The sequence below is a fragment of the Emiliania huxleyi genome, assembly GCF_000372725.1.
Source record: "Emiliania huxleyi CCMP1516 unplaced genomic scaffold EMIHUscaffold_237, whole genome shotgun sequence".
Lineage (NCBI taxonomy): Eukaryota > Haptophyta > Isochrysidales > Noelaerhabdaceae > Emiliania > Emiliania huxleyi.
In genome coordinates this window covers 121,933-145,044 of record NW_005200272.1, presented here as the reverse complement: position 1 = coordinate 145,044, position 23,112 = coordinate 121,933, and the positions used below count along the sequence as shown (strand labels likewise).

Here is a 23,112-nt window from a genome sequence, read left to right as displayed (position 1 = left end):
CGGAAGGCTGGCCGAGTTACTGCTGCAGCGGGGGTGGAGGTGGGACAGCAGACCGCCTGCGGCAAGACCGCTCTATTCATGGCTGCGCACAGCAGCCGCGGCTGCATCATCGAGAGAAGCTGCTGTGCTACGGGGCGAGCGTCGAGAAGCGGGACATGGCCGGCGTCACCGCGCTGATGAGCGCCGTCCGGCGCAGAGGTTAACACTAAGGACGGCGAGGGCCGCACCGCGCTGATGAATGCTGCCCACTGCAACCACCAGCCCGCCGTCGTGCTCCGCCTGCTCCGGGCGGGCGCAGACATGACGCTGCGCGACGAGGAGGGCAAGACGGCGCTGCAGATGGCCAAGGAGAAGGTCAGTTTGGCAGTTGTCGATGTGCTGAGGGAGCGTGCCGAGGCCCTCGAGACGACTGCCGCTGCGCAAGCTCGAAGCTGCTGCCGCTGCTCGCTGCGCCTACGGGAGGCCGGAGGCGGGCGCTCAGCGGCGGGGGCCATGCTACCCTCCGACCCTCACCTATGCCGCGACGGTTACCCGACGTCAGACGGACCCTAGGATGGACCGTCCACAGTGGTGCCAGGGTGCAGGCATGAATGGGTCTGACCTCGAAAAAAATCGCGATCTAGCGTGCTGTCCGTACGGCGTACGCGATGTCCGTGTTTATGTACACGCTAGCGTACTAGCTCTCATAGAGAAGCAGAGTGTGCCACTCCGCGCCGAAGCCCAGCCCACGCTCAGGCGTCTTCTCTCGCCGCGCCCTCTCTCCCGCCTCTCCTGGGTGCGCAGGTCTCGTGACGGAGCTCTGTAAATTCGACGGGCTTGTTGGCTCGCCGAATCAGGAGCGTGCCGTCGGCGTCGGATTGACGGCAGAACGGACAGCTCCGTTGGCCTCGCCGAGCAAACCACTCGTTTGCGCACTCCACGTGCATTCGGTGGCGGCACAGTGTGCACTCGACCAGGTGCGTAGAAAATATCCAGTCAGAGCAGAAGCAGCGAAAGTTTTCAGATTTGACATTGGTCTCCATTGCGATGTATTCCTCCAAGTGCTCGGCGGTGAGAAACCGCACCGCTGATCCCTGCCTCGTCGCGCACTGCAGCCGGATAGGGCATAGCGTAGCTGGTCGACCGAGCACGCCTCCCTCGCTCAAGTCCACTTTTGTCGGCAGAAACAGGCCAATCCTCCGTTGCCAGACATAGGCTCTCACGGTTGTGCTAGGGCGTTCATCGCTTCCGGCGGGACCAACAGCCTCGATGGAGACTTGTACGCACGCGGCACTCGCAAGTGCTGCCCCGTCTATCGCACCCTCCTTGCCAGGGCTAGGGCGACGGCCACGCATCCTCCGAGGAGTGAGCCAACTCGCGGAAACGCTCTTCCGCCTTGTCACAGGGTGGCCGCTCGCCTCTTCGGAGGCGCGTGTAGAGACCTCCTCCCAGGGAGGTGCCGCTGCGGCAGTTGAGGCCAAGCCATCTTGGCTTGGCATGTGTCAGGCGTCAGGCGGCCGCAGGCTGGGTGGCCGGCCGATCTGCGGATAGGGGACGGGCGACAAGTCCCAAATTCGGCGCATTTCGGGTGATTCATGGACATGCGATGTGGATCCGGAAAAATATTTTGGAGCTCCACGTGCGAGTCTTGATCATGCATTGTGGGCATGGTTTGTGGTGGACTCAGGACTCGACTGTGTGTGCCGATGTGTGTGTGTGGGTGGAGGCTCTCTCTCGCTTGTGGCTAGAGTACTCTTCGTGTGTCGCCTCGCGTCGTGGTCGTGCCCCTCTACTCGTAGGCGCTCGCCTAGGCCTACGGCGTTAGGGGCCAGGGCGGCCGGGGCGGCCGGGGCTGGCTGGTGTGATCTGTGTTGTACTTGTGATCTGTGGAGTCCGCCCTGGCAGGGCGGCAGCCGGCAGGGTAGATCTTTGGGCGAGGGTGTAACATTGTACATACAATGGTCCCAATGTATCGTCGTACGAGGTTGTCGATCTGGCCTACACTCTCATCTGTGATCTGACGATGCTCGCTGGACCGTTACCTCTGTACCGTGTTTGTTATGACCCCCCCCCGATGAACACACCAGTGAGGGAGGGCGAGACGATCGAGGGGTCCCGTACCATGCGGAATCGACCCTATCCAGTGCTCAAGTGCTCAAGGTAACCAATACCCTGTTGGACGCGTCCCACCCCTCGGTCGGATCTTACTGCATTCCTCTTAATTTACGTACATGCGCCTACCCCACTACGGGTAGCCCATTCACGCGCTCCGTAGCTAATAATAACCGCCGATTAGTTTCGTATATATAGGTCTATCCGTTGCCGTCCTTTCGTTTCGACTCGTTTGTGTTTTTTGGGGGGGGGGGGGGGGAGTCTTTCATATTGGAATATCATATTGTTCGATCTTCGAATCCTATGGAGCGCAAGCCACGACCTTCGACCTCAGAGACTGTGGCTGCCGCCGCTCTCGCGCAACAGCGAGGCACCGCCCTCTCCATCTCCGCTCGCCGCCCCGCCTGACACTCCGCACTCCCCGCCACGCGGGGACTGAGTCACGCGCCGAGGCGCCCCCGGGGTGCGGGGGGAAGAGAGGCGAGAGCCGAGAGCGGGGGCTCTCGAGCGGGTGCGGGTCTTGTGCATGGTAGCTCAGCTAAACGATCCAGCGCAGCCGCACGCTCAACAGCATACACCCACCGCCGGCCAACATGGTCAGTGGGCGGTGCCTGAGCGCGCAGCACATAATTTCACAATCACATGGACATGCCGCACGAGGACCATGCCCAACAGTCCATGAGCGTGGAAGCCCCACGACATACCACACACGCCGCGATGCAGAGCGCAACACATACCGCACGCATGTGCACCAGAGCACGACCGATCGCCGCGCGAGTCCAAAGCGAGTCATCTCGCGGGGTCACATGGGTCGCTCGACTTGAGATCCCGCGCATCAGCGTGCTCCGGTGCCTCGAGCCCCACGATCCTCGCCATCCGCGCAATCTTCTCGCGGTCTGTCAGCTCGGACGCCGGAAAGTAGCGCTCGTTGAGCTGGCGCAGCTCCGCCTGCGACTCGAGATGGAAGAGAAGCTCGCTTCCGAGCGCGGGGAGCGTCGCCCGGCTGGCGGGGAGCGTTGCCGCGTCTCGCGCTGCCGTGCCGCGAACAATGGAGAGAAGGTGCGACCGCGCAGCACGCCGCGCCTGCACGTCCGCGCCCGGCACGCGGCGGAGGATCTGCCGCAGCACGCGCCTGCCCTCGGCCTGCATCGAAGCGTGCGCGGATGTAGTTGTCGGCAGGGCGAAAGAAGAAATTTGTCGAATTCGCTATTTTTTTTGGCTTTGGGGCGCAGCCGGCGGTGGTGACGGGGGCGGCGGGCTTGGCGGCGGCGGGCTTGGCGGCGGCGGCCCCGGAGGGTGAGAGCCAGAGCAATACAGCGGCTCGCCGGGCGGCGCTGCAGACAAGAAGAGAGACCGACGTAACGTGGCGAGCTTTCGAAACAATAATTCTGACGGTCCTCAGATTGGCCAACAACAAACCTAAAACCTCTCTTGAAACCTCAGAGGCGCTCCGACGCGTTCAGAGAGAGAGAGATTTTAGAAAACCAACAAGAAATCACGACGCACACAGTGATTTGGGCTCGGCAGCTTGTCAGCCCTCAGCCGAAGCTGGGGCCGCCGGTCCCGCGTTCATCGCGCCAAAAAAGGATTTTACAAGCCGGCTCCCTCTCTCTGAGAGAGAGAGATTTCTGAATCTTCTCTCTCTCACGACACTGTGGGCACTCCCATCCCTCCTTTGGTGTCTGTTTTCTTTCTTTCTGGGCACGGGACTGGCGCGCACTGGCACTAACACAGAACACTATGGAGCCGCCTAAGCGACTCCCTCGAGGGCGGCAGGCTCTCCTTTCACCAGCCCCCACACTATACAAAGAATTCTTGCAACACAACCCTCTCAAAAGAAACAGCGTAGCCGCCCAGAGCCAGACCTGGTTAATAAAAATCTCTCTCTCTCTCCTCTCCTTAAAATCCCTGTGTGGTCGGGTGTATTCTTTTGTTGCTACAACATGTACATGTTGTAGGCGCGGACGTCATGCCGGGGTAGGTAGGGTAGGTCTGGGCCCTCCCGTCGGGTTTTTCCCTCTCTCACGCTGGAATTTTCACAGCAGAAAAAGAAATTTTCCGCGGAAATCACGATGTCAACCCTCCCCAAGTGGATGATCTGATGCTCTGTAGGGCCTGAGAGTGGCCTGCCATGTCACAGGAAGGACTGTGGTTGCAGGACCAGGAGAGTACCACCAACCATCACTTCAGTTGGTATAGTACCACCCCACCTTCACCCATCAGGTGATTTCTTTTTTAGTTTCCCATAAGTAGGGTAGGTAGGTAGGTAGGTAGGTAGGGGCAGGGCAAGGGCCGTCCAGGTTTCGTAGAATTTCAGCATGACGTCCGGCCAAGCAAAAAAAAGAATACACCTCGTGTGGTGGCGGCGTGCCGTCCTCCCATCCCTCCCTTGCCTGATCTGTTTTCTTTCTTTCTTTCTCTAGCTCGCGCCAGTTTGCACATGTCTGAAGAGTTTAATTCTTCTTTGGGCCGCTGATGTCACTGCTAGTTGCCGCAGCGTCCCCGCCGTCTGGGCCGGCTCCACCGCCGCTCGACTACAGTTGCCTCGCGGAGCGGTGGGGCGAGGGTGGGTCCCGCTTCCGCGGCTCCGTCTCGACGACCGCCTCGGGCCTGCGGTGCCAGCCGTGGCACCGGCAGCATCCGCACAAGTGGCACACGGAGAAGCCAATCGGCCTGGGCCGCGACACGCCGTACGTCGCGGACTACTGCCGCAACGTCGAGCCGCCCACCACAGCGGCCGGCGCCGCGGTCGACCCCGGCCATGCGCCACAGGGTCCATGGTGCTTCACACTCGACGATGGCGTGAGGTTCGAGGTGTGCGACGTGTGCGGGGCGGCGGCGAGGCTGTGGAAGGAGGTCGAGGCGCCGCACGTGCACCCCTTCGTGCCCGAGTGGGCGGGCCCGCTCTGCTTCGCCTTCTCGCTCGTCGCCCTCGTCGTGGTCCTGCTGCTCGGCCTCGCGCGCCACTTTGAGGTCGACCTGCAGTCCTACTTCGACTTCTTCGGGGAGCGCGCGCGCGGCGCGGGATCGATGGCGCGCATGGCGCGCCCCCGCGCGCGGCCGGCGCCCGCGCCTGGAGCGGGGCCGGGAGCGGGCGGCCCTCCCCCGCCGGGCGGCTTGCCCGCCTCGATGAGCCTCGGCGCCTGCCACGGGGCTGCGGGCGTCGCGCCTCTGGTCGCGCCCGCCGCCCCGGGCGGGTCCCAGGAGGAGACCTTCAGCGCGCTCGCTGGACTCGCCAGCTTTCAGCAGCAGCGCCAGCAGCAGCAGCCGCCGCCGGCAGCGGCCAACCCGATGGCCGCGTCGTCGGCGGAGCAGCGCCGCGCCGCGGCGCAGGGGCTGCTCGCGAACGATGCGGCGTCGATGGAGGGGTCGGTGCTCAACGCGCCGCCCGTGCTCGGGCCCGACAGCACGGCGCCCGAGCCTCGGCTTCCGGCAGTGCCCCCTCCGTTCGACGACAACAACGTGTAGTAGCCTCGGTCCCCCGCCCCGGCGCTGCGGCGGCGCGCGCCCCCCCGCCGCCCCCCGCCGATCACCACGTGCGCTTTTGCAAGAGAGCGGAACGGTGCCCCCTACCTCACTAGCGGGGTATGGGCCTGAAGAGCCGCACAGTAATGCCATTGGACTTTATTGCATATTGGAGCGCGAATGCGCTGTTGTGTCGTCGAGAAAACAGTGATAGTTGCTGATTAGCTTAGGGCCCGCGGACTTAGTCGGACCTGCGTGTGCTCGACGGTGTCTAACTGTAGGGAACTCTGACCGCGCTTTTGTCTAGTGACGCCCGGGGTCGCGACCAGAAGCACACCGCGCCCACACCCCGACGAGGAGAGGCCAGAGCGTCAGAGCATCTACACCGGGCCCACACAGTCTCTCTGTCCATGTGAAGGCTTCGTCCCTCGTCGAGGCTGCTTCCTCTTCTTGGCGATGCCCTGCTTTGGCTGCCGCGTCTCGCGCCGCGCCGCCTTGGCGCGCACCTTCGACACGGCCTCCATGCGCAGGATCAAATCATCCTCGGCGCTCAGCGGCGCGGCGTGCTCGAGCGCGTCGAGCTGCGACATGAGGTCGGAAGGATCGGCAGCGGCGGCGGTGGAGGCGCCCGGCTCAACCATGTTCCGGCCGGGTTGCGCTCGCCTACCGCGTCGAATTCTTTGTTGAAATATTTGGGTTTTCCGGTGACCAGAGCACCGAGAATTCTTTCGCCGTAGACACTGCGAGGGCACCTCGTCTCGTCGTACAGCTGTCGCCCACTCCGCTGCTGCCTCATCGCGCCGTCGAGCTCTTCTACCTGCAGCACGGCCACCGCGCCAACGCCTTCTCGGTCGCCTTCGATCCAGACCTCGAGCGCTTCGTCTCCGGCCGAGGCGTCGTCGCCCACGCGACTTGCAGGTTCCTCAGGACGAGAATAGTTTTCTACGACCCTCTCTGCGCGGAGGAGGACCTCGCAGCGCTGATCGACGAGTTCCTGACCTCGGCCCGCGGCCACCACGTCGGCTTCTGGAAGGCCTCGCAACAGACCGTGGCGGTCGTTGCGGAGCGAGGGTTTCGGATCGTTGGGTACGGAGTCGACCACGAGGTGCCGGTGCCGGTCGCTCTGTCTGGCAGCGCGATGCGAGGGCTCCGGCGCCAGGTCGACAAGGCGCGCAAGGCTGGCGTGGCGGTCACGCCTCTCCCCGCCGCCGAAGCGACCTCTCCGATCTGGAGAGAGCTCGAGGATCTGGACGCACGGTGGCTCTCGTCGCGCGCCCTCGCGACGCGGCCCTTTTCCATCCGCCGCGTGACTCGCCGGTACGCGCGCCGACGGGTCGAGCCGCACACCACGTTGTGACTTGCGCTCGCACCGCTCGCACGCCGACGGCACCACCGCCCACCTCCCTGGCCGCTGCGAACAGGCGCGTCTGCGCTCGCCGCCGCGGCCGCGTAGTGGGCTGGGCGTGCCTCGACCACCGCTACTGCGAGGGCGTCCTCTGCGGCGTCGGGCTGAGCGGCGTACGGTGGGACCCGGAGGTGGGTGGCGTCGCCTCGCTGCTTGCCGTCGAGGGCGCCGCGCTCGTCGCCGCCGCACACCGCCGCCCCCTGACCCTCGCGCTCGGTGAGAGTTGCCTGCCGGAGCACAGGCCGCCCGGCGGACTCGCCGCCAACGCCCCCCGCGCCACGCAGGAGAGAGCCCGCTGGCCTTGCGGCGGCGGGAGGCGTGCGCGGGCGCCTCGGGGTGCGCGCCGGCAAGTGGCCTTCAGGCAAGAGGCGTGCAGTGGAGCGCCGCGCTCGAGGCGCTGTTCCGGCTGCTGCACGAGAGGGGCGGCTGGCTCTACAACACGGCGGGCATCTCGCGGTGGAAGCGAAAGTGGAGGGCGGCGACCACAGCCTCGTTCGTCGCCGTCGACGCGCGGCTGCCGTGGCGGCACGTCGCCGCGCTGCTCTTCCTCGCGGTCGCGGGCGGCGCGCCAGCTCTGCCGACGAGGGCACGGCATCGCTGCCCGCCACGCGAGGGGAGCTCTGCTGCGCGCAAGCGCTGACTCGCTTTGGCCAAATGTCGGTCGCTGGCGGAGCGGCGCCGATAGATGGTATATCAGGCGGTGGGACTGGCGCGTCTTTTTTCCTGTGTGGTCGTGCCAGCGGTTTACCCTCTCTGGTTCAAAACACAAAAGCCGCCGTGAGAGCGAATCTCGATATATCTCCAGTCGTAGCGGTGTGGAACTTTAAAACGGCTCGGTAAATATTTAGCCATATATGAGAGAGGATTACGCCACGCAGAGCACAGTGTTGCGTTTTTTAGAGGGTCGACGGCCCAGTGGGGATTTCGGCCTACTCAGTGTGTACAGTGATCGTCTAGAGCGGCCGCACTCTGCTCGCTACCCCCCCTGCACAACTAAGCTCATCCCTGCTGCTAGGGGGGGGGTCTGACCCCCCCCAGCAGCAGAGCGCTCCTGCTGGGGGGGGGTCCCGACCCCCCCAGCAGCAGAGCGCTCCTGCTGGGGGGGGGTCCCGACCCCCCCAGCAGCAGAGCGCACTGGACCCAGCTCTCCCGCCTCCTCGCCGCCGCCCCCCCCTCTCCGCCCTCGGTTCGTGTTTAAGCGGTACTCGTACGCTCGAGGCGGTTGTGTTCGCCGCGCCTTCGAGCCCAATACACCTTCGTCGTGTCGAGTGCTGGCGTTTTACTAAAGACTTGTGACCATTGTGAGAGAGAGTTGTTCATCCATGTGGTAGAACAAGATAGACTCACTCGGGCGTCTCGGCTGACGTTGATCGATCAGCGTTGATCTCCCTAGCCTATCGGTCCCCCGCTCGATCCCCTTATCGCTCGCTCGTCGCAAATCGATCGACTAATCTGTCATCAAGCTGAGCCGTCTGCCACGGCGTACGATGGGCTGCGAGAAGCAGAGGAGCCGCGAGGCACGAGAGGCGTAGAAGAGAGGCTGGCGTGCCCCGCACCTCCCGGTTGGCAGTAGGAGGGCCCGCCGGTGAGACCACTGATTTTGATGCCGACTATAAATTCTCGCCACTGGAACGCATGCTACTTACAGCTGCTGTCTGTACAGAGATGCCAGCACCCCCCAGCAGCAGAGCGCTCCTGCTGGGGGGGGGGGTCCCGACCCCCCCAGCAGCAGAGCGCTCCTGCTGGGGGGGGGGTCCCGACCCCCCCAGCAGCAGAGCGCTCCTGCTGGGGGGGGGGGTCCCGACCCCCCCAGCAGCAGAGCGCTCCTGCTGGGGGGGGGGTCGGCCATGAGCTTAGTTGTGCAGGGGGGGGTAGCGAGCAGAGTGCGGCCGCTCCTAAAAGGGGCCCTAAATGGCCTGCAATGCCATATCTTTTGTGCCTAGGTTGTAGAGCACCTTAAAAAACTAGTATGTCTTGGAGTGAAAAGTTTTTCGAGGAGGTGGGGGTCCGTGGTGAGCCGATTCCCAGACAGATTCTCCAGATTCCCCTCGAAAACCGCCTTCACTGCGGCCGCGTGCTTGCTCGGATTACTTTTCACTCGAAGACATAGTAGTTTTTTGGTGTTACGGTGCCTACAAAAAATATCCGTATGGAGCTGACCACAGGGTTTGCGGCGATCACTGTCCTACGAGCGGGCATAGTGGGCAGCGCCACTGTGAATTCTTTTCATGGTAAAGTCGATCGATGCCACGCTTCTGCCCGCCTCCGCCGCCGCCGCCCGCCTCGCCCGCTCTGCCGGCTGCAGACTGGACTTTTGTGGCCGACGCTAGCGGCGGGTGGGCGACGCACTTTCGGTTCCAGCCCTCCTGGGGCGCCAACGCGTCGCTCTCGCGTGGCCACCTCGTGAACCGGCTCTCCGGAGGGTGCGTCAACCTGCGTTCGGCTGGCAGCGTGCGCGGTCACTCCAACGGCTCGCCGCAGAACGTCGGCGCACCGCCGAGCGACTCGACCGAGCTTGTGCCCTCGCCGGAGCTGGCGGCCTTCCACACGCTGCGGAGCCGCGCTGCCGCTTCCTCGGATGCCTCCTCGGGCGCGGGCGGCTGCGTCCCGCCGCCTGCGGCGAGCTTCCAGTTCGTGGCCCAGGGAACGTCCAAGGAGCCGCTGACCCTGCAGGCCGGCGCCGACGGCCTCCTCGCAGCCGCGCGAGGGTGCCCTCGCGACAGCTGCCGCTTCCAGCTCCTGCCGGCGGGCGAGGGCGGCGCCGGCTGGTTCCAGCTCCGCTCGCTCAGCACTGGCCGGCTCGTGCGGCTGGCGCACGCGGCGATGCCGACGGAGGCGTCGTGGGGCGGCGCCCGGCCGCCCTTCGCGCGGCCAAAGCAGCGCCCGCCGCGAGCGCGAGCACGGCGAGGCGAGGTGGCCTGCCCGATTGGGGCCGGGGCGGCGGACAGTCCGGCGGGGTGGAGGTACAACGCGACGCTGTGGGGGCCGGTGGTTGCCGCTGCGCTCGCCCCGTGGGCGGAGGGCGAACTCACGGCCTCCGTTCTCGACCTCGCCTTCTCGCCGCACATGTACCCCGCCGGCCGCCGGCACGCGCTGCCTGGGTTGCACGTGAGCGTCAGAGAGGGCAGGCTCTACTACCGCGCCAACTCGGACTACCGGCTCACGCTCGTGCTCGACATGCTGCGCACAGTGGCGAGGCTCGTCCGGCTCCCCGACGTCGAGTTCGTGGCGCACCTCTGGGACCACCCGAAGGCGACCTCGGGTCGGGGCTAGGGGTTGGGTTAGCACCTCTGGGGCCACCCGAAGGCGACCCCGCCCGACAGGACTGCCCGCTCCTCGCACGAGAGGCGACACACCCCCTCCCCCTTCCACAGGTGCCGCGGCAGCATCCCCTCCCCGTCCTCGCCCACTACGTCGACGTGGCCCACCGCGACATCGCCATGCCCGCGCCCTGGTCCTGGGACGACAAGGCGCACCGCTGGCCGCAGCCGTTCAGCAAGCTGCGCTCCGGCGGCTGCCCGAAGCCCTACGCGAGCCGCAAGCCGCTCCTCTACTTCCGCGGCGGCTGCAACGGGCCGACCCGCGGCTGGCGCGGGCCCATCTGGCAGTTTTACCCGCGCAAGCGCGCCAACATCCACACGGCCTCCCGCCCCGGCGCCGTCGACGCCGGCACGCACGACCACTGCGACGAGCCAGCTGATTGAGAATGAGCTGATTGACTGGTGATGAATTTGAAGGCACGTACGACCATTGCGACTCGCCGAAGCTGAACAAGCACGAGTGGGGGTGGGACGCGGAGATGGAGAAGGAGATGCGGGCGCGCGGGCCAAAGCGCAAGATCGAGCCCTTCGCCGCCAACTGCGGCTACCGCTACCTGCTCCACGTCGACGGCAACGTGGCCTCGAGCCGGCTCGCGTCGAGAGATCGATTGGTATATCTCGGTGCACACCTCGGTAGATCTCGGCGAGCCGGCGGAAGTAGGCTCGCGTCGGAGATGCACCTCGGTGCAACCATCTTCAAGCAGGACTCCTTCTCGAGCGAGCACTTTTACCCGCTGCTCCGGCCGTGGCGCCACTACGTCCCAGTCGACCGCAGCCTCGCCGACCTCGACGAAAAGTACAGGTGGGCTAACGCAAACGCGCGCGAGGCGGAGGAGATTGGCCGCCGCGCGCAGGCGTTCGCGCGGGAGCACCTGCACACCGGCTCGGTGGCGTGCTACTGGTGGCAGCTCCTCTCCGCCCTCGCGGACCTGCAGCCCTTCGCCCCGCGGACCGGCGCCGACCTGGGGTTCCGGCCGGCGTGAGTTAGTGTTAGACTTGCAGGTCGTCGTGCATGTCCAAAATGCAAAAGGTAATTTAAAAGGAAGCGCGCTTGTGGTTTCCGTGTTTTTCGTTTTTTGATGCCAGGGTTCGGGCCGTCCGGTCGACTTGCGACTACACGCGGTGAGCCATATAACTCATATACGGACCTCTCTCTTGGTCTGCGGCACACAAAACCTTTTCCTGCTCGTCTGCCGTGTGCGGCACAGGCCAACAGGCAGCGAACAAGCGAAAATGGTGAGATGTAGCTAGTAGGGGGTATCAACGACTATCTATGTATGTAGAAAGGCTTTCTGAATGAAAGGAGAGCGCAAAGATTTCGAGAGAGAGAAAATTGCCGGCGCTGGTAGATGATCTCTCGGAGAAGAGCCGGAGGGACCTTGGCGCCGGGGTCACGAGGAACCTGCAAGTCGTGGCCGAGGCGGCGACGGGAGCGGTGCAGAGGTGGATCCAGCTCAATGATGAGGCTACGGCGCGCATAATGAAGAGAGAGGAACACATCGAGTGGCTGAGGAAGCTCTTCACTGGGTGGAAGGAGGCTCGGCCGGCCTTGAGGGAGTCGCGGAGGAGGAGGGATAACGGAGGTAACGTGCAGACAGGCCAGCAGCCAGTGGGACGAACGAGGGCCCCGACGGCAGCTCAAGCGGGAGGGAGCGGAGACGGTGGGCAGCGAGCGAAGTGGGTGAGACTGATGATGCTCCTTCGACTTAGGGAGCGGAGTCGGAGCAGACGGCATCGGCCGCCGAGGAAACGTTGGGAAGAGGCACGAGGAGGGCGGCGACCTCGACCGACTATGGAGGACCCGTCACCAGACGACGCAGGGCAGACGACGGGGAGGCGGAGCAGACGCGCAGGGCGAGACGAGGGAGGGAGCAGGATGTTGCTGAGATCAGCAGGAGGATGTACGACGAGATTAGGAGCAGCAGGGACCCGAGGGACCATGTGGAAGACGGCTAGTGCTAGTCCCCCATCGCGCATCGGGAGGACGACCCCGGCTAGTCGCCGACCACACCCACAAAGAACCCTGCACAAAGACCGCAGGGCGGGGACCTGTTCCATTTTACCCATCTCCTAGTAGAGGTGTCCGTTTTATTTATTTATTTATTTAGAGAGAGAAAAGATTTCGTCACAGGGAGGGGGGAAACGGGGAAGAATCGTCGAGGGGTACCCGTACCATGTCGCATGCGGAATCGACCCCCGCCTATCCCAGTGCTCAGTAGAGGGTACCTACCTATTGCGAGGCCCTTTCGGGCCCCTTCCCCTCCTCTTCTCCCTCCCTCCACGTACCACGTCTCCCCTCCTCAACAGCCAGACGCCCTATCCGGCTAGGAGCCTGGCGAGGTACTCCCACGCCTCTCGGGGGTTTAGTCTGGCCGAGTCAACCCGAGATGCTGGGGCGAGCCTTCGCGACCTAAAGTACCTCGCCAGCTTGGAGCCCGAACCCTGTAGGCGCGCGGGTGGTCCGCGCATTTGCCGCTCATCGGCTCGCTCGGCCACGCGCTATAATATCCCTCAACATGCCGGATTCGACTCTTGCGACGCTGACTGAGCTCCTCGCCGAGTGCCGGCTCGACCACCTGTGTGTCTCGGGCCAGACGCTGCGCTCGCTCCGGGCCACGGCTGCCGACGGCAGACCGGCACTCCTCGAAGCCCTGCGCGGCGCCGGAGTCGGAAAGGCGCCGCAGCGCTCGACGATTGCGAATGCGCTCAGCAAGGCCGAGCGCGCGGGCCGGCTACAGCCGTCTCAGGACGAGGAGCCCGGCGAGGCGCCCGATCCGGACGGGCCGCTCTCGGCCCACGGCATTCGCGATGGCGGCTGGGAGGACGGCCGCCTCGCCGAGTTATTGAGCGCCGCGCTGCCGGGCCTTCACACGTCGGCGCCGTCCATGCCGGGCGAGGAGAAGGGCGCGCAGGCGAGGTCCAAGTGCTTCGTGCCTCGGCCCGACGCGCGGGTCAGGCTGTTTTGCCTCTACGGCGTGGCGGATGTCGCAATGTCGCTCGAGCCGTGGATCCGGTCGGCGCCGGCGTGGCTCGAGGTGCGGCTATGCGACCTGCCTGGCCACGGATTCCGGAGCGACGAGCCGCTCCCTTCCTGCGCCCTCCCAGTCGAGACTGGCCTCGACGAGGAGGACCTCGCGGGCGAGCGAGAAGGCCTCGTCGGCAGGCTGGCGGACGAGATCCTCGCCGCGGCGGGCGAGGCGCCGTTTGCGCTGTACGGCTTCAGCTTCGGCGCCCTGCTCCTGTACGGGGTAGCGGTCGAGGCGGCGAGGAGAGGCGCGACCAACCTGCTCTGCCTCTGCGTTGCCGGGCGCGGCGCGGCGCACGCGGCCACGCTCAGCCGCGCCACGGCCGACATGATTGTGCGCTCCGACGCCGAGGGCATGCTCCGCTTCCAGGGGCCGGCGGCGGCAGCCATCCCGAAGCCGATGCGCGAGCGGTCCTCCACCCTCTTCCGCTGCGGCGTGCTCCTCGGCGCCGCGCCGGCGGGGGGTGGCTCCCTCTCCTCGCCGCTGCCCGACCCTCCGGGAGAGGCTGCGGATGCGCTTGGGCAGGCGGACGCGGCGGTCGGATTCCACGCGGACACGCCGCACGCAGCTGGTGCTCCGCTCGTGGCGTGCCCGCTCGTGTCGGTGGGCTCCGACGCCGACACCGTCTGGCCCGACGCGATGGTGAGGCGGTGGAAGGAGGTGGCGGCGCTGCCGTCCGCCGAGGAGAGGGTTGGCGGGCGGAGGCGGCACGTGCACCTCACCGTCGCGGGCGAGCAGCACATGAAGCTGATGAGCCACAAGCAGACGATGGACATCGTGTTCAGGGAGGTGGGCGTCGCTGCCCGCGCCATGCTGCCGACCACACGGCATCAATAGACTAGTGGGCGTGGCGGCAGCCGCCGCCGCGGCTGGAAGCAGGACAAAAGAGATCAGCGGCGCTGGGGTCCGCGGGCGCGGGGGCGGGTCTCGGCGCGCGGAGCGGCGGAGGCGGAGGCGCGGTGGCCGGTGCGGGGGCGAGCGTCGCACCCGCAGGCTGCCGCAGCCCCCGTGGGTGCTCCGCGCTCTCGCGTCGCTCTGGCCTCTCTGGCCTCTGCGGACTGCGCGGACCTGTGCGGCGTGTTCTCCGTGTATCGCGGGTCGGCCGACCGATGGCCGTGCGCCCCGCGCCGCATACATTCATGCGTATTTTTTGCATCACACAGATCGTACAATTAAATTACCGGAGTTTGACGAACACTTATGCTTTCTCACGTACGCTGCACGCGCGCGGCCGCCCGTCCTCGGCGGGGGGGCGGGGGGCTCTCAAAAGGTGGCTCTCTCAACCCGGCTGGGAGATGACAGATGTGCGCGGTGGCGGTTGGGCGTGGGGCGACCAGGGGGGGGGGGGGGGGGGCTGGCCGAGCCACGCTCCGGCGGCACACGCATGAGACAACAAGAGTACGGGCCCGAGAGGGGCACTAGGCGTCGAGGCGCGACATGGCCTTTTGGCGGCCGAGCGCGGGCATGGGCAGCGGCTGTGTGGGCGAGAGGCCGAGCGAGCGGTAGACGGGCAGGCACTCGTCCATCGCGTCGTCGTCATAGTCGAGCAGGTCCTGCACCCCTGGCCCCGTCACGATGGCCGACCTCCAGACCGGGCCCTCCGCGTCCGCGCCGACGAGCTCGTGCGCATTGTAGCTGCCCTGGTTCGCCTCGAGCAGCCAGGGCTGCTTGGCGGGCCCGCCGAGCTGCATCGGCTGCGCGCCGACCATCCACGGGTGCTTGAGCACCTCCGGCAGCGTGCACCGCTTCGCCGGGTCGATGGCCAGCAGCGAGTCGAGCAGCGCCACCACCTCGCCACTCAAGTGTGCCGTCGAGCGCTTGTACCAGCCGTACACGAGGGCGGTGGTCGACTTGCCGCGCCGCTGGCCCTCGGCCATCTTGGTGTAGCGCCAGTCCTTGCTCGTCGCCTCGTCGAGCGGGAAGAAGCCCGACAGCATCGCGAAGAGCGATACGCCCAGGCTCCACACGTCGGCCGCGAAGCCGTCGTACCCGCGCCCGCTCAGCACCTCGGGCGCGGCGTACGACTTTGAGCCGCACATGTCGGTGAGGGGGGCGGAGCGGTCGAAGGCGCCGTCGGCGCCGCGCTGGTACTGGTGCGACAGCCCGAAGTCGATCACCTTGACCGTCCCCTCCCGCGTGAGGAGGACGTTCTCGAGCTTGAGGTCGCGGTGAGCGATGCCGCGCTCGTGGCAGTGCTGCACGCCGGCGAGCAGGCCGCGCATGAAGCCGCGCGCGACCTCCTCGGGCATCGCGTTGGCGCCGCGGTCGATCACCTGGTCGAAGAGCTCGCCGCCGCTCGCGCACTCCATAAAGATGAAGTAGAGGTGCTGCTGCCCGGTCGACGCCCTGCCGGTGCCGTGGCCGAGCACCTTGATGACGTTGGGGTGGTCGAGCTGCTCCAGCATGTGGCACTCGCGCCGGATCGCCTCGAGCCGCATCCGGCGCGTGTCGATGATCTTGACCGCCAGCGGCTGCTTTGTCGCGACGGCGTGCGCAGCAAAGGTCGCGCCGTAGCCGCCCTCGCCAAACTTCTTGGTCTGGTCCACGGCAAAGGCCTGGAAGAGCCGGTCCGAGGCGGTGGCCTCAGGCGGAGGCGACATCAACGTGGTGAAGCCCTCTCGGAGGCCCTCGAGCATGGAAGCGGCGCCCGCCCTTTCCTTCGGGCAAGCTCCTTACTGCCGCGTCCAGCAGGCGACATGTTTTTGTTTTTTTTGAGCTTAGCCTTCGATGTTATGAAACAACGCAAGGCGGACATGGCATATCGCTCTCGGGCTCACAGACATCCCTCACACCCGCCGCACACCCGCCGCCCCCGCGCGCGCCCCACCCCGGCCGGGAGAAAGGGGAGTGACAGTTTGGGATTACGAGCCCGAGTATGTTGAGTCCTGGCTCAACAACGCAGATAACAAGAGGGGGTGGTCCGGCTCACAGGTCCGGCTCACGCGCCTCGAGCTCGCCATCTACCGCACTGAACACTTCCGCCCCCTCGCTCCCAACCCATCCACCCCGCCCCGGGCCGCGCCGCGCGATCTCGGGCGATCTCGCGCGATCTCGGGCGATCTCGGGGCCGCGCCGCGCGATCTCGGGCGATCTCGCGCTATCTCGCGCAATCCCGGAGCTCCACGCCACGCCACTCCACCCCACCCCACCTCACCCACCGCCGCGCCGCGCTATCTCGGGCGATCTCGGAGCGTCGCTCGCGCGGCGTCACACCTGCTCAAAAAGGAAGGAGGTTGGAGGCAGAAGGTCACGCCCCATCCAGAGCGCCGTCGTCGCCGGGTTTTTGGCCCCCGGGTCGTCGCCCGACGGTTGCTGCGCGGGGCAGCAGACCATCGGACGGCGCGACGACGCCCCGTCCGGCACGCTCCCCCCTCCACCCGGCTATTGCCGCACGAGCGCCCTCAGCGGCGGATTTTTTCCCTCGCGCTTCCTTGGGCCCCCGGCAACGCCGACGGACTTCCCGTCCCCCCACCTGCGCCGCAATCACCGCCGTGATTGTCGGCGCTGCGCCCCTTGGCGCCTGTGCATGTCCCGCGTGCCCGCCCGCCAATGGCCTTCTGTCTGCCCGCCCAATGGGTGGCAGGTGCCTCTGCTGCTGTGGCATGCCTCACGGCTGCGACTGGCCGGCGCCTCGGCGCGTCAGCTCGGCTTGGCGTAACGATAGTGGCCAGCGCAACTCGCCTGGACTCAACGCTCAGCCAGGAGCTCCCGCACGCGCTGGCGCGAGGCATGGCGCATGCAACGCGTCTGAATGCTCGCCTCGCCTCGCGCAAATGCGACCGTCCTCGCAGCCGACAGTCCACCGCCTGCTAAAGAAGCACAGCGACGAATGCGGCACCGGCGACGCATGGCAGGCTGGTAATGACGCAGTTATAGGGTGTTGTGTGCCGTCAGAGTGACTCTCTGTGTGTCAGGGATAGTCAGGGCCGTCCATCAGAGCTCCAGTAAGCTCGGAGACACCCCAATAGTGCGACTCGACCTCTTTGAGTCACTGCCTTCCCGGCGGGTTGGCTGTAGAGCCTCTACAACAAACTCTACAGCAAAATCGCGCTCTACATCGCTCTACAACGCACTCACATCGTCACGCGGCGGATGTAGAGCTCTACAGCTCTACAGCGCTCCAGAGCGCTCTACATCTCCACAGCTCTAACAGCGCTCTACACTCTACATCCTCTACACCCACCCTCCCTCAGCCCTGAACGACCACAATGGTGAGCGCGCCCGAGCACCGAAGCCGGCCGCGAGCGCCGGCGGGCACCGCCGCCCCGCGCCTTGGCGTGGAGCGGTGTACATGATGCGGCGCCCAGCATGCTCTATCTACTAACTACTATCATGCGTCGCACCCGCAGTGGCCGAGCCGACCGCCGCTCGACCTGGCGCCGAGTGAGTGGCTCCCACCTCCCAGATCGAGCGCGGCAGGCTCAGTCGCACCTTCGGCAGCCGTTCAGCTCGCAATCGCCGTCGCCGCGCGGGGCGGAACTTTCTTTTTCTCGTCTGTGTGCGCGGAAGAAGCTGCGGAGAGAAAGACTCGACGCAGCTCTGGCGGTGACGGGAATGGACGACGAGAGTGCCGGCTGCGTCTCGCTCCTCGACCTGCCGCACGACGCGCTCTCGCGCATCGTTTCGCACTGCGCGGCGGCCGACCTCGTCGCGGGCGTCGCGCCCGCGTGCACGCTCCTCCGCTCCGTCGCGTGCGACCAGAGCCTCTGGGAGGACCTCTTCCGCGCGCGGTACGCGCCGCTGCTGGCGCGCCTCTTTGGTGGCGAGCCCCCTCGCGCCGCGGCGGCCGACGCCGGCTGGCGCGCCTTTTACTACGCCTTTCGAAGGTCGTGGCCGGCGCTGGCTGCGGAGCGGGGCCACGTCGTGCTGCAGCTGGGCGATCAGTACTACGACGTGACCACGTACCTCGACGACCACCCCGGCGGGCCCGAGTACCTGTCCGACGCCGCCGGCACCGATGCCACGGGCGCGTTTGACGCCGTCGGCCACTCGGTGCGGGCGAGGGAACTGCTGCGCCAGTTTGCGCTCCCGGAGGAGCTCTTCTCGGCGGCCGACGGGGAGCGCCGCCGCCGCCGCCGCCGCCGCCGCTCGATGCCGGCAGCTGGTCTTCGGCCGCGATCCACGTGTGGGGAGCGGCCAGCACCGCGAGGACGGGACGTCAGCGTCTCGCGCGAGGATTCGCAAGCTCACTCCTAGAATCTATATGGGCTGACCTGACAGAGGCACGGCCCGACCGGCGCTGCGTGATCCCCACCGATGAGCAGCTCGCGGTCGCGCGCATGCGGGGGGGGCGAAGCGTGCGTGGCGCGGCACCTACTGGGACTGATGTCAACTGATGGGTGATGCTGATGGTGAGTTGGTGACGTGCGGGGGGCGGGGGGGTCGGTTGGGGCTGCAAATTGTGGCGAGAAAAAGAAAACGCGGCGGGCCGGCACAGCTCTCGTCGGTGACGGTGGTAGCCAGAGCCCAGCCCCGCTTGCTCGAGCCGTCATGGACAAGGCCAAGATGCTCGAGCTCTTCGGCTCCGACTCGGAGGGTTCGGACGACGAGCCGGCGCCTCCCAGCGGCGGCGGCGGCGGGGACGACGCGGGGGAGGGCGTCGACGAGGCCGACCTGTTTGGGAGCGACGGCGATGACGACGAGGACGGAGGGCAGGCGGCGTCGGCGCCGCAGGTGCCGTCGGCGCCGCCGCTGCACTACGAGCTGCCCGCGCTGCGCCGCCCGCCCGCCGGGAGCGAGCTGCTTATGGTGCGTGCCGCTGCCGCCCGCGCTCCGCCGCCGCTGCGGGGCACACGCTGAGGGCGGTGTTGGCCGCAGGTGCGGATGCCAAACATCCTCAAGGTCCAGCCGCGTCCGTTCGAGTCGGACAATCCGGAGTGCCTCGAGAAGGAGCTCGGCGATCCGTTCCAAGTGGACGGCGACGGAGATCCGCGCTACGAGGTGAGGGAGAGGGGAGAGAGCGGGAGAGAGGGGCGGTGGGGGGGCGAGAGGTGACCCGCGATGCCCGCTGCAGGTGCGCGGGGAGAACGTCATCCGGTGGCGCACCAACCCCGACACGGAGGCCCATCCAGATCGGGCGCCTCGCCGGGCTCCTCGTCCTGAGACGGGTGTAGCCGGCCCGCGCGCTCGGCCTTTCTGAGCGCATTAGCAATCGTCGAGCGTTGCGGGGCTTTTTAGGTATGGAGGGAGGGAGGGGCCGCGACCACCCGCCACACGAGGCGTCAACCCGCCACCTCCCCACCAGGTCCTCTCCGCGCCGAAGCAGCGGCTGCCCGGCGGTGCGCGCCTCGCCTCTTCCCCCACCCACACCCACACGCCCACACCCAAACGCCACATGGACATGGACACGGGAGGGCGCGAGTCCGCACGAGGGGCTGCTCAAGTAGCGGCTGCTGAAGTAGCGGCTGCTCAAGTAGGCGGGACGCACCTCTACACGCGGCACAAGGGCTCGAACCTCGAGTGCCACGGCACGATGGAGCAGCGCATGCTCTTCCAGCCCGTGTCGATCGACTCGAGCACGCACCGCGCGCTCACCAAGCACATTGCCAAGAGCTGGGAGGGCAAGAGCAGCAAGGGCGGTCGCTCGATCATCATGACGGCGACGACGGAGGCGCCGGAACTGGAGAAGCAGAAGAGGGAGAAGCAGTGGGAGGAGAAGCGCCGCCTGGACCTGCGGCAGTCCTCTCACCGCCGCTCGGTCGGCGAGTACTCCTCCTCCGGCCCGACCCTCTCGGCGAGCTTTCTCGAGGCGGACGAGGAGGAGGAGGGCAACCTGGGCGCGATCAAGCGCCGCTTCAAGAACCAGCGCTCAAAGGCGCGCGGCGGAGGCTCGAGCGGCGGCGGCGGCGGCGGCAGACGCAAGCGGCCGCGGCTCTACCGCGACGACGACGAGGCGGAGGCGGACGAGAGCGACGACGACGACGAGGAGCGCGCCTGGGACGCCGAGGAGAGGCGGGCGGCGGCGACCGGCGAGATGGACGACTTCATCGCCGCCGACGACGAGGCAGCGACCGCCCTCTCCAGCGTGCCCCCCGCCCACCCCCCTTCCGGCAGTGCTGATCTGAGCTCGCCCCGCGTTGGCTGCAGGAGGATGGGGGCGAGTCGGAGGAGGATTCGGATGAGTTTGGCGCCATGGACGACGACTGATGTGCGATGTGCCGCTCCGGTTTCGCCGGGCTGTCGTTCTTATCCGTCATTAATCTACATAAAGCTAAAAGCACTGACAACGTGTGCACTGTCCTAATACCTAAAGGCTCGTACAGATATGGAAATGGATCTTTCTCGGATGGGTCGGAAGATGTGACATGTCATGTGAGAGACTTCAGACTTGTGGGTACTTCGTGTGCCGCGTTGTGGCTCCAGAATTTACAAAAAATCCGCCGGGCGGGGGTGCGGGTGTGGCTGACTGGCTGTGGGGGCGGGGCGAGGACTGCGAGGAGAGTAAGGTGCGTGTCCCCGCGGCGCGCCGTGTGCCGGGGGGGGCTGCGGCTGGAATGTGGAAACGAGAGACAACGCGAGAGAAGAGAAGGCTCGACTACGAGGAAATGAAGAGCCACGAGACTCGAAAGACCGCGCAAAGGGGAGCTCGCCTCGAACGGCGCGCGAGGATTACAGCGAGGACCGGGAGTTACCGAGGCCGGTTTGACCAGAGGGGGGGCGGAGGGCCGCCGGGCTCGCCGGGGCCGGGCGTGTGCACTGACGAGGACCCTGCGGCAGAGGACGCTGCCGACGAGGCGTTGCGAGGGCGGGGCCGGTTTGACCACATGGGAGGCGGAGGCAGCGACCCCGACGACCCAGCGGCGGCGGGGCCGAGCCGCGGCGGCGGGGCGGAGTCGCGTAGCTGCGCGGCCTGCTGCTGCGCCCGTCGATGCACGAGCCGCTCGAGGATGCGAATCAGGTTGTCGAGGCCGGTGAGGTAGCCGTCCTCGTGGTTGCCCGCCTCCCACGCCGCGCGGTGGGAGAGGCGGCAGCCGGCGGGGTACGCGCGCGAGAGGTCGATCATGTGGAGCGAGGTGTTGTTCGTCGCGTCCGAGTAGATGAGCAGCAGCGAGGTGCGGATGAAGGCGTGCGTCAAAAAGGCATCGCACGCCTCGAGGGCGGTGCGCAGCTGGAGCAGGCTCTTGAGGAAGGACTGCAGCAGGACCAGCCGCCCTTGCACGTACTGCAGCACCGCCTCCCCGACGCGCTCCTCGGTGGTGATCTTCTTGAGCGCTTGCGCGTCGGGGCAGTTCGCGTCGACGCCGTCGGCGAGTCGGATCGCGTCCACCTGCCGAAGGGCGAGCAGCCGTCTTCCACGCTGGCCGCCACACACACCAGCCTTCCCGCGGGCGGCGCGGACCCGGAAGCCAAGCGTGCTCGTCGAGGAGGTGGTCTCGCGGAACTGCAGGTAGCGCATCTTTGAGATGCCGCCGGCGCGCCGCTCCTCGTCGGTCGCCGCGTCGAGCTGCACCTGCGACGGGCGGCGGGCGGCGGGCTGCGGGCGGCGGCGTGAGAAGACGGCGAGGACGGCGAGGACGCGGCCACAAAAGGCTCCCGGCGAGTCGGCGGGTCGAGATCTCGGCTCAATCTCGCGCCTTGAGCATCTTTTCGAGCAGGTCGGGCCGAATCTTGTCGTCGGTGGCGTCCTCCTCCATGAAGGTTCGCTGCCCCATCTTGAGGTCCATCAGGCACGGCCCCTGCACCCCGTGAGTCAGATCCTGCATCTCGATGATGACCTGTGGGCGAGATATCGCCGAGATATAGCCGAGATATAGACCCGTGCGTCCGGTCCTGCATCTCCATCATGACCCGCTTGCCGAGCGTCTCCTTGACGTCGATCAGCTTTGGCAGGTAGTCGAGCTTGTCGGCCAGCTTGGTGTACATCTCGTACTCCTCGCGCAGCGTCGTCTTGTGCAGCGTGCCGCGCTTCGTCCGCCGGAAGTTCTCGATGTGGCCCGTGATGACGGCCTTGCGCAGCTCCTCCTCTGACACAGTGATCTGCTCGTACTCGACGTCGGCGCGCCGTCCGAGCTCGCGCCGCACGTACGTGTGCTGCTTGACAGCGCCTAGGGTCACGCTCACGCTCTCGGTCCGGGTTGGCTCGCGCCGGACACGCACGTGCTGCTTGACGGCGCCGAGCGACATGCGCTCCTCGGGCCGCTTGCGGAGCACGCCTGGCCGAGATGACCCGAGATTACCCGAGATGACCCGAGATTGCACGAGATCACTCCTCGGACGGGTAGCGGAGCACGCCGTGCAGCAGGTCGAGCAATCTCGGGTAATCTCGGGTAATCTCGGGTAATCTCGGGAGGAGTGCAGCACGCCGTGCAGCAGATCGAGCAGCGGTTAGGGTTAGGGTTAGGGTTAGGGTTAGGATTAGGGTTAGGGTTAGGGTTAGGGTTAGGGTTAGCACGCCGTGCAGCAGGTCGAGCAGCGACGCGTCCTCGCTCTGCTGCGCGCACTCCCATTCGGCGGGCGACGTCACCATCTCGATGAGCTGCTGCTGGTCGACCGAGAAGAAAGGCAGCGTGCCGAACGCCATCGCGTGCAGCGTGACGCCGAGCGCCCACACGTCCGCACCGCGCGGCTCGTACTTGCCCTGCCCCCACACCTCGGGCGCGGTGTAGGAGGGCGTGCCCGGGCTGCCGACGGTGAGGCCGGCGTCGCCCCCCTCCTCGGCGAGGTCGGAGAGGATGGTGCGCGAGACGCCTATTGCATTGAGATGACACGGGGTCGTAGTACAGCATGAGAGGTCGGGGGGGGGGGGGGGGGGGACGCCAAAGTCGGCGATGACGGCACGGTTGTCGTCGGCGATCAGGATGTGTCG

At 66.5% G+C, this 23,112-nt stretch overlaps 12 protein-coding genes across 12 annotated transcripts; 6 read left to right on the top strand and 6 right to left on the bottom strand.

Moving 5' to 3' along the window:
• Nucleotides 1-731: 731 nt before the first annotated feature.
• On the bottom strand, nt 732-1,334 carry EMIHUDRAFT_236644 (hypothetical protein; the record flags this gene model as incomplete). The annotated part of the gene is made up of 1 exon (XM_005779088.1): nt 732-1,334. One exon carries the CDS (start codon nt 1,332-1,334, stop codon nt 732-734), a length of 603 nt encoding a protein of 200 aa, XP_005779145.1.
• A 1,354-nt stretch (nt 1,335-2,688) lies between these two features.
• On the bottom strand, nt 2,689-3,240 carry EMIHUDRAFT_236643 (hypothetical protein; the record flags this gene model as incomplete). Its single annotated transcript, XM_005779087.1, has 2 exons — nt 2,689-2,702; nt 2,898-3,240. The coding sequence occupies 2 exons, from the start codon at nt 3,238-3,240 to the stop codon at nt 2,689-2,691; spliced, it is 357 nt and encodes a 118-aa protein (XP_005779144.1).
• Nucleotides 3,241-4,566: 1,326 nt separating this feature from the next.
• On the top strand, nt 4,567-7,708 carry EMIHUDRAFT_468985 (hypothetical protein; the record flags this gene model as incomplete). Its single annotated transcript, XM_005779086.1, has 5 exons — nt 4,567-5,553; nt 6,087-6,149; nt 6,326-6,873; nt 6,978-7,177; nt 7,246-7,708. 5 exons carry the CDS (start codon nt 4,567-4,569, stop codon nt 7,599-7,601), a joined length of 2,154 nt encoding a protein of 717 aa, XP_005779143.1. The 3' UTR covers nt 7,602-7,708.
• A 1,497-nt stretch (nt 7,709-9,205) lies between these two features.
• On the top strand, nt 9,206-10,665 carry EMIHUDRAFT_236639 (hypothetical protein; the record flags this gene model as incomplete). Its single annotated transcript, XM_005779085.1, has 2 exons — nt 9,206-10,186; nt 10,336-10,665. The coding sequence occupies 2 exons, from the start codon at nt 9,206-9,208 to the stop codon at nt 10,663-10,665; spliced, it is 1,311 nt and encodes a 436-aa protein (XP_005779142.1).
• Nucleotides 10,666-10,760: 95 nt separating this feature from the next.
• EMIHUDRAFT_236638 (hypothetical protein) lies at nt 10,761-11,264 on the top strand (the record flags this gene model as incomplete). Its single annotated transcript, XM_005779084.1, has 2 exons — nt 10,761-10,876; nt 10,943-11,264. The coding sequence occupies 2 exons, from the start codon at nt 10,761-10,763 to the stop codon at nt 11,262-11,264; spliced, it is 438 nt and encodes a 145-aa protein (XP_005779141.1).
• Nucleotides 11,265-12,797: 1,533 nt separating this feature from the next.
• On the top strand, nt 12,798-14,144 carry EMIHUDRAFT_236637 (hypothetical protein; the record flags this gene model as incomplete). Its single annotated transcript, XM_005779083.1, has 2 exons — nt 12,798-13,742; nt 13,812-14,144. The coding sequence occupies 2 exons, from the start codon at nt 12,798-12,800 to the stop codon at nt 14,142-14,144; spliced, it is 1,278 nt and encodes a 425-aa protein (XP_005779140.1).
• Nucleotides 14,145-14,654: 510 nt separating this feature from the next.
• EMIHUDRAFT_366938 (hypothetical protein) lies at nt 14,655-15,726 on the bottom strand. Its single transcript, XM_005779082.1, has one exon. The coding sequence runs from the start codon at nt 15,710-15,712 to the stop codon at nt 14,726-14,728; it is 987 nt and encodes a 328-aa protein (XP_005779139.1). The 5' UTR covers nt 15,713-15,726; the 3' UTR covers nt 14,655-14,725.
• Nucleotides 15,727-17,861: 2,135 nt separating this feature from the next.
• On the top strand, nt 17,862-18,554 carry EMIHUDRAFT_236634 (hypothetical protein; the record flags this gene model as incomplete). Its single annotated transcript, XM_005779081.1, has 2 exons — nt 17,862-18,299; nt 18,528-18,554. 2 exons carry the CDS (start codon nt 17,862-17,864, stop codon nt 18,552-18,554), a joined length of 465 nt encoding a protein of 154 aa, XP_005779138.1.
• A 210-nt stretch (nt 18,555-18,764) lies between these two features.
• Nucleotides 18,765-20,453, top strand: EMIHUDRAFT_457329 (hypothetical protein; the record flags this gene model as incomplete). Its single annotated transcript, XM_005779080.1, has 6 exons — nt 18,765-19,055; nt 19,125-19,247; nt 19,321-19,366; nt 19,550-19,585; nt 19,724-20,004; nt 20,394-20,453. The coding sequence occupies exons 1-6, from the start codon at nt 18,798-18,800 to the stop codon at nt 20,451-20,453; spliced, it is 804 nt and encodes a 267-aa protein (XP_005779137.1). The 5' UTR covers nt 18,765-18,797.
• A 54-nt stretch (nt 20,454-20,507) lies between these two features.
• On the bottom strand, nt 20,508-21,702 carry EMIHUDRAFT_236632 (hypothetical protein; the record flags this gene model as incomplete). The annotated part of the gene is made up of 3 exons (XM_005779079.1): nt 20,508-20,546; nt 21,181-21,573; nt 21,646-21,702. 3 exons carry the CDS (start codon nt 21,700-21,702, stop codon nt 20,508-20,510), a joined length of 489 nt encoding a protein of 162 aa, XP_005779136.1.
• Nucleotides 21,703-21,868: 166 nt separating this feature from the next.
• On the bottom strand, nt 21,869-22,430 carry EMIHUDRAFT_236631 (inositol 1,4,5-triphosphate kinase; the record flags this gene model as incomplete). The annotated part of the gene is made up of 2 exons (XM_005779078.1): nt 21,869-22,021; nt 22,095-22,430. The coding sequence occupies 2 exons, from the start codon at nt 22,428-22,430 to the stop codon at nt 21,869-21,871; spliced, it is 489 nt and encodes a 162-aa protein (XP_005779135.1).
• Nucleotides 22,431-22,509: 79 nt separating this feature from the next.
• EMIHUDRAFT_236630 (hypothetical protein) lies at nt 22,510-23,032 on the bottom strand (the record flags this gene model as incomplete). The annotated part of the gene is made up of 3 exons (XM_005779077.1): nt 22,510-22,558; nt 22,748-22,959; nt 23,015-23,032. 3 exons carry the CDS (start codon nt 23,030-23,032, stop codon nt 22,510-22,512), a joined length of 279 nt encoding a protein of 92 aa, XP_005779134.1.
• Between the last annotated feature and the right edge of the window lie 80 nt (nt 23,033-23,112).

Bases quoted from the DNA above. Each gene is read 5' to 3' on its own strand.
- EMIHUDRAFT_366938 (XM_005779082.1), bottom strand. From the start codon at position 15,712: ATGCTGGAGCAGCTCGACCACCCCAACGTCATCAAGGTGCTCGGCCAC.